This window comes from Helobdella robusta (genome assembly GCF_000326865.2).
Source record: "Helobdella robusta unplaced genomic scaffold HELROscaffold_113, whole genome shotgun sequence".
Classification (NCBI taxonomy): domain Eukaryota; kingdom Metazoa; phylum Annelida; class Clitellata; order Rhynchobdellida; family Glossiphoniidae; genus Helobdella; species Helobdella robusta.
In genome coordinates, this window is record NW_008703634.1 from 195,617 (window position 1) to 204,003 (window position 8,387).

General features: G+C 34.1%; 1 protein-coding gene across 1 annotated transcript; it reads right to left on the reverse strand.

The window, feature by feature from the left end:
• Window positions 1-861: 861 nt before the first annotated feature.
• HELRODRAFT_155500 (hypothetical protein) lies at window positions 862-6,519 on the reverse strand. The gene is made up of 13 exons (XM_009013238.1): window positions 6,485-6,519; window positions 5,873-5,875; window positions 5,178-5,242; window positions 4,869-4,913; window positions 4,421-4,530; window positions 3,796-3,909; window positions 3,439-3,607; window positions 3,057-3,121; window positions 2,723-2,829; window positions 2,388-2,474; window positions 2,003-2,121; window positions 1,199-1,771; window positions 862-1,141 (listed from the first exon to the last, which is right to left on the reverse strand). Exons 4-12 carry the CDS (start codon window positions 4,893-4,895, stop codon window positions 1,361-1,363), a joined length of 1,209 nt encoding a protein of 402 aa, XP_009011486.1. The 5' UTR covers window positions 4,896-4,913; window positions 5,178-5,242; window positions 5,873-5,875; window positions 6,485-6,519; the 3' UTR covers window positions 862-1,141; window positions 1,199-1,360.
• Window positions 6,520-8,387: the final 1,868 nt, after the last annotated feature.

Here is an 8,387-nt window from a genome sequence, read left to right on the forward strand (position 1 = left end):
TTACAGATGACGTCTGCATAGTAATATCTTTTTCAAAAATAATATGGCTCAACAATGAAATAATATAAGGATTACATTGTAATGTTGAAATTCATCACATATATTACATATATACATATATATATATATATATATATATTTATATTTATTAATATGATATATGCCCTTTGAAAATTCTTGTAAGAATAAAATATTTTTGAAGTTGGGTTTTTGTCTCAAAATTTTTTAATATTTTTTTAAACGTTTATTATTATTCATTATTATAATTATTATTACATTATCATTATTAATATTATTATTACACACACATACACACACTATATATATATAATTATTTATAAAGATTACTGCGTTTTCGGCATTATTCAACTTATAGTTGAGTTTCTCAATTTTTCTAACGAGACTTTTATCATCTTGATGAAAAATTGAGAAACTCAACTACAAGTTGAATAATGCCGCAGTGATCTTTATAAATAATTGTATTTATGATAGCCTAAATCCAAAATATATATACATATATATATACACACAATACACACACACACACTCACAATACAAATAATTTTTCCTCGCTTTTGTATATCAAGACCCATAGATTCTTAAACAAAAATCGAACTATAACATTCTCTCCTATCATACGTAAGCTTCCTTCATGGTCGAAAGCGGAAATGACGTTATCATCAATTTACTACTAGAGGGCGAGGACGAAATGGCGTCACAGATATTATAATGAAAAAAATCAAAAGTGGAAATGACGTCATTGTCAAATAAATACCAGAGGGCGGGCGAGGGCGGGAATGACGTCACATATAGCTTTATTTTTTTTATTTTGAAATAATGAAAGACCACTTGGATTTATTTAAAAAAATATTTATTGGTTTTAAACTTTAAATTAATTAATAAATACATAAATACATATGACCTGATGGGTTAATTACGTAAGTTCGCGACAAGCTAGTAATCTACCATTTGAAATACTGACACTAGCGTTACTGATAGTAATTTATAATCAATGTTAAAGATAGCAGTAGTAATTGTTGTTTTATAGTAGTAGTTGTAGTGGTAGTTGTAGTAAGATTAGTAGTAGAAGCAGCAGCAGCAGCAGCAGCAGCAGCAGTAGTAGTAGTAGTAGTAGTAGTAGTAGTAGTAGTAGTAGTAGTTGTAGTGGTGGTGGTGGTAGCAGTAGTAGTAGTAGTATTAATGCTAGTAACGTTAGTAGCAGCAGTAGCTCCAGCAACGCAACATAGGTAGTAGTATTGGTCGTAATAATAGTAATCGTTTTATTAATTATTTTAATAGTCACTAGTATCAATTGTGATGATATGATATCAACAATAGAATGATATCAACAGCGACAGTATCAATAATTATCGTAATCTTCGAAGAATTTATTCAAGGCCTTGACATCATCGACATCATTTCTGGCAAAACTCTGACCGTACAAAACAGACGTGACCACAATGTTAACCAACAGGAAGAAGTAAAAGAGTAGACGATCAAAGATCATAGATAACTGCTTCCATTCATTATCCAGGACACGTGACTTCTGGCCGGAAGTGAGTGCGTCCAGGTTTTTGTGAATTTCTTCTAGGAGTTTTTCGGTAACTCCGCTAACCTCGTTTCCGGTTCCGTTTTGCTCGGCAATCAAGCTCGTTGATTTGTTGGCGGTTGCCCAGGATTTGTTGTCGAAGGAGCTGCTGATTGGATCGCTGGCGATGATGACGTCAGCACTCACTCCAGTTATCATGGCGATGACGTCACGAAAGAAAATCTAATACAGATGGACACGAGGTATATGTGTGTGTGTGTGTGTGCGTGCGTGCGTGTGCGGGCGTGTGCGTGTGTATGAGTGTCTAAGTGTGTGTTTGTGCGTGCTTGCTGCGTAGTATAAAATTTAGTGTATCTTTATAATTATAATTTATAATTTATTAATAATAATTATTATTATTATTAATACTAATATAATTATAATAAATTAATTATAAAATTTTCAATCACTAACGGTTTTCAAGAATTCTGGAACGGGCTTGTGCTTCGGATCGGTGAAGTAGAGATAGTGAGTGGCCAGGGAGAGGATGGTGGTGAGAGAGAGAAGGAGGAGAGCGTACAGTGTGTATGACACTGTTTTAACGATAATGAAAACATCTTTTAATTTCCTAACTCCAAATACCAATAACGAAATGATTATAAAATCCTATTAATCTAAAATTCTCGTCACTGTGAGTGAGAACATTTTAGAGGGGGCCCGGTTTAATTGTTCAATTGGGGTTCAATCATTCTTATTATTTTGGCGTAACCAATAAAATTTCATGATTAACATAGAATTGCAATAAAGTTAATAATAATAATAACAATAATAATAATTATTATAATTATAATGAACTCACCGACTCTAGGTACGTTGCCCAAACCAACTGGTAGAAATTCTTGCACCAAGAAATTCATCAGCAGTAGCACAAAAAGCATCCCCCCGGCTAATAATAATAATAATAATTATTATTATTATTTATTATTATTTATTATTTCATATTATTTTCTTTTTCTTCATCTACTAATTGAGTATGATATCGCTAAATAATAATAATAATAATAATCAAATGATGGTAATAACAACAACAACAACAACACCAACAACAACAATAATAATAAAAACAACAACAACAACAATAATAATAATAACAATAATAATAACAACAACAATGATAATGATAATGATAATAACCAAATGAAAATCTCTGGTTGCTGTAGTGCGGAATCCAGAAGATGGAGAGGATGAGGAAGACGATGATGACTGTTGGAACGATCAACACGTACACATGGTACACATATCTGTGGCCGACACACACACAAAAATAACCGGAAATGGTTAAGATGATTAAGGACTTGCGGAAAGATTGGCGGGATTTGAAATTGTCGGAAGAAAATTTCCAACTTCCTCCCGGCCCTACCACCTCCGTCATCACTATCATCGTCATCCCCATCATCATTATTATAATAATAATAAATAATAATAATAATAATAAATAATAATAAATAGTAGTAATAATAAAACTGACTTCCGCCTGACTGAAACAATGAGACCGAGCCAGTCGTGTTCGTTGCCGTGCGTGTAGACCATCGTCTTGAGAAGTGGCGGGAAAAATAAAAATTATTCATTATTATTATTATTGTTATTGTTGTTGTTGTTGTTATTATTATTACTATTATTATTATTATTATTAATGTCATCATCATCGTCTTCACCGCCATCACCATAATTGCCGTCATCATCGTCGCAATGGTGTCGTCATCATCTTCATCTTCACCATCACCATCATCCTCATCATCATCATCATCATCTTCACCATCATCATCATCCTCATCATCATCATCATCATCTTCACCATCATCTTCATCGTCATCATCATCCCCGTCATCAATCACGATCATTATCACAACCTCGATGTAGGGGGTGCACCTGATGACCTCCCACTCATTGTGCACGGAGGTACAGGCGTCCCTACTCATGGGTTCCTCCTTGCCCTGTAGCAGTAGCTTCACGTACGACCTCTCATAAAGGTGCGACATGAAAAAGAACTGACAAACTTGTTCATCGTACGGGAAGGCCCTGGTGATGACGACGATGATGGTGATGATGGCGCTAACCCTCACCCATCACCACCACAGCCACCATCATCACCATCACTCCACCACCATCATCACCATCACCCCACCACCATCATCACCATCCTCATCATAACCACCACCTCATCATCACCACCACCACGACCACCCACCATCATTATCATAACCTACCGATAGTTACTGGTGCAGTAGACCTCCATCCTCAACTGTGGAGTCCACTCAACTCGACCGTCGCTAGAGACGCTCACCTGTCTCGAGTCCACCAGCTGACCAGTCACGGCCCGACTTGTCACGTGATTGGTTATTTTTATTTATTTGTGTGTGTGTGTGTGTGTGTGTGTGTGTGTGTGTGTGTGTGTGTGTGTAATTAGTTAGTGATCAGTTGTTTTAAATTTTTGTTTTCTCATGTTTTTAATTTATTCTGATTTATTTTTATAACGTTTAAAATTTCAAGCGATTTATACTGGTTAGCTGGAGAGATGGATAGCTTAGTTGGTAAAAGTCTTGTGTGTGTGCGTGTGATGTTGTGCGTACGGTGCGTGTGCGTGTGTGTGTATCGTGTGGTGTGTGTGTCGTATGGTGTTATGCCATTCAAATCAACCAAATCATCTAACCAGCAAACCAATCAAAATAACCAAATTAACCAACTAGCTAATTTCCCAGTCTCCCAATCAATCAATTAACCAACCAATAAACCATACAAACAACCAAAAAACCAACCAATTAACCAACCAACCAACCAACTAACCAACCAATCAACCAGCCAATCAACAAATTAATCAACCAGCCAACTAACTTATCATAAAGAATGATTTCAGGTTCCCAGACTTTATAGAAGGGGAGATTGATCTTATTGATTCCGCCGTACTTCGATGGATCCCAAGTCAGTTGCACATCATTCCATTCCTGTGAGAGAAAGAGAAAGAGAGAGAAGATAGAGAGAAAGATAGAGAGAGAGAGAAATAGAATTAGAGATAGAGAGAGAGAAAGAGAGAGAGAGAAAGAGAGAGAGAGAGAGAAAGAGAGTGAAAAAGAGATAATAGATTAAAAGTGAGAGTACAAGAAAACATCGCGAACGAAAGATGAAAGAGAGAAAAAGAGAAAAAGAGAGAGAAGAAAGTGAAAAAAAAAGATAGTAGTGATATTAATAATGAAAATAATAATAATAACAATAATCACAATCATAATCATCATCCTCATCATCATCTTCATCAACATCATCATCATAGCAATTTTGAACTTACGAAGGTGATATAAGCGTCAGCAGACATAGAATTGTCTTTATCAATCTGGCGTTAATGATGTATATATATCATTTGGTTAATCATCGTTATCGTCATCTTCATCGTCGTCTTCATCATCCTCATTATCATCGTCATCGTCATCTTCATCATCATTATCATCATCTTCATCGTCGTATTCATCATCAGCGATAGAATGCTACAAAGTGGTGATTACTAAATGGTTTTATCACTTCTTATTATTATGATTAGAAGCATAATAATAAAAATAATAATAATAATCATTATTTTTGTTACTATGATTTTACGTACCAATTGGCTTATGACCACAGATAAGAAGTTGATCTTAACCTCAACTGTATCTTCAACTTTTAAAACCGGCCTGAAATTATTATTATTATTATTTACATCATTGAGTAGTTACATTATTGAGAAGGTTTATGAAAATTTGGACAAAAAGAAATCAGTGGATATTGTGTACTTAAATTTTGCTAAGGCTTTCCATAAGGTACCCCATAAACGTTTGGCCTGAGAATTAGAGACAAGTGGAATGACATGAAACACATCCAAGTGGATCTCTAACTGGTTACTAGATAGACGGCAAAAAGTTGGCATTGGATAAGTTTCTCAAACTGGAGCAATGTTACAAGTGGGCTCCCTCAAAGGATCCGTATAAAAACCCTTGCTATTTGTAATATACTATACTTCAGTGGTATTGATCTAGGAATAAAGTCTAAAATTTAAAAATATGCAGATGACACTAAATTAATTTGCTGTTGTAGACAACGATGAAGATATTGAAGTTCTAGAATTCGATATGCAAAATAATATGCAAATAGGCAGAGGATTGGCAGATGGTGTTCAACACTAACAGATGTGCAGTCATACACATGGGAGCGAACAACGAGGCAAACTAGTTTCAAACTCGGAGACACGCCACTAAAACATGTAGGGTAAGAAAAGGACCTAGGAGTGATAATTCATCGGATGGGTATGATACAAAGAACCGTAAAAAGCAGAGATATGATCGCCATATTAAACCTATATATAAAGCATTGGCTCGACCCAAGTTGGAGTAGTGTGTTCAGCTTTGGAATCAAGATTTACAAAAGGGCAAACGCTCACAACTTTAAAGCAAACTTGGCGAAAGTAGGATATTAAAAAAAAGACTCAGAGTTGTCTTGTCGCAAACTCAGTCTTCTTGGATCACTATAAAAAAATCTTTGTTATGTTATGTTAGGTTAGTAATAATAGTAGTTAGTAGTAGTAGTAGTAGTAGTAGTAGTAGTTGTTGTTGTTGTTGTTGTTGTTGTTGTAGCAGTAGTAGTACTAGTATTAGCAGTGGTAACAGTAACAGTAATTGCAGTTGCAGCAGTTTGTCATCATCATCATCATTATTCTCTTTATTATTATCATTATTGTTATTATTACGCTACAAACAGTCAGATAAGCAGACAGACAGACAAGCAGGTAGGCAGACAGAGAGACAGACAGGCAAACAGGCAGGCAGGCAGACAGACAGGCTGACAGACAGGCAGACAGACAGGCAGACAGACAGACAGACAGACAGGCAGACAGGCAGACAGACAGACAGACAGACAGGCAGACAGAGAGACCAACCTAGCGTAAATATCGTAATAGTGCGTGAGACATGAGGACAGCTGTTCCATCGGAGTTTTCTCGGTGGTCCCGTTAACTTTACAACGTTGGCCCAAAGTGAGAGCTGATTGGATGATGGTGATGATGATGACGACGACGACGATGATGATGATGATGATGATGACGAATATAAATAATGATAATTTATATAAAAAAAAAATTATATAACCCTATAAGCCGGAATTTAATAGAGTGACTATTACGATCTGATTTGATGATGGCGGTTATGGTGATGATGAATGAATAATAATTCAATAATAATAATAATAATGAATATTATTATAATAATAATAATATTAAATCAAAAGTAATATAAGCAACATGTGTAATAATAATATTAACCGGCATTTAGCCAAACGACGATAAGCGGGAGAACAATCATCTTTCTTATAATGCTTGCCATGGTTAATCTTTGAATTAAAATTTAAAATAAATTTTATTACAGTTGATGTTTCTTTACATTTCTTTAAATTGTTAAGTATTGAAAGGATTATTTCATTATTAATGATATAATTATTAATTAATTAAATTATCAAGTATTTAAATGATTAAATTACTTATTAATGGTATTAATAGTAATGTCATTCATATTACATTACTGATAATTGCGATGGTATAATGGTTAAAGTGCCTGCTTCTGCTGTTGTGGTGACCGTGTTCAAAAAGATCTCTGTCTATTACACGCTATGTGTGTGTGTGTGTATGTATGTATGTATGTATGTGTGTGTGTGTGTGTGTGTGTGTGTGTGTGTGTGTGTGTGTGTGTGTGTGTGTGTGTGCGTATGCTTTCATTTTTTTTTCAGGAACAATTTAGAATGAATGAAAAACATTTTAAAAACAACAACTGAACAATGATAATTGTTATTATTGCTAATAATTTTTATTACAAATATTATAGATATCAATATTATTAATATTATATTTTAATAATAAAAATAATTTTAAAAAAAGGAAAGATTCCAAATTAACCAACCAGCCAGCTGACGACGAATCAAACTAATGCTATCGACAGAGTAAAGTAAAATGAAAAAAATTTTTCTCTGTATGTATGTATGTATGTATGTATGTATGCATGTATGTATGTATGTATGTATGTATGCATGCATGTATGTATGTATGTATGTATGTATGTATGTATGTATGTTTGTATATTTCAATAAATATAATGTGTGTACCTTTACAATGGGCGTTTCATTTATATTAATTCCTGAGTATAAAAATGTGTTTGTGAATATAGAAGTTTGTGTGTGTGGAGTGTGTGTGTGTGTGGTGTGTGTATGTGTGCGTGTAAGTATGTGCGTGTGTGTAAGTAACATGTCTATGATATATTTTTTTAGATATTTATATATGTTGGTTTGTATATGCATTTATTGCATACATGAATATATACTTGATTATTCTTTAGTTCTTCACGCCTTCTTTCTTTCATTCATTCATCTATCCATCTATCCATCCATCCATTCATCCATTCATTCATTCATACATTCATTCGTTCGTTCGTTCATCCATTCATTCATCCATTCTTCCATTCATTCATCCATTCATTCAATCAATCAATCAATCAAATGTTGACGCCCCACTCGGACATTGTACTGTATATAGCTGTTGTTTGTAATTCTGATGCCCTGTTCGCTTGTTAGTTTGTGGTTGTGTGATCAATTTTTTTTTCAAATATTTTTTCCAAATGTTCCTGAATATTATAATTATTTTTATTATTATTAATATTATTATTAAAAAAGAATTTTTGCAATAATCTTATAAACTCTGCCATATCATCGTCGAACGCTGTCTATTGGGACAGAAATGTGAAATGAATCAATTTTAAAGCTAATTAACTCTGGTCCTATTCTCTAGATTAGAATA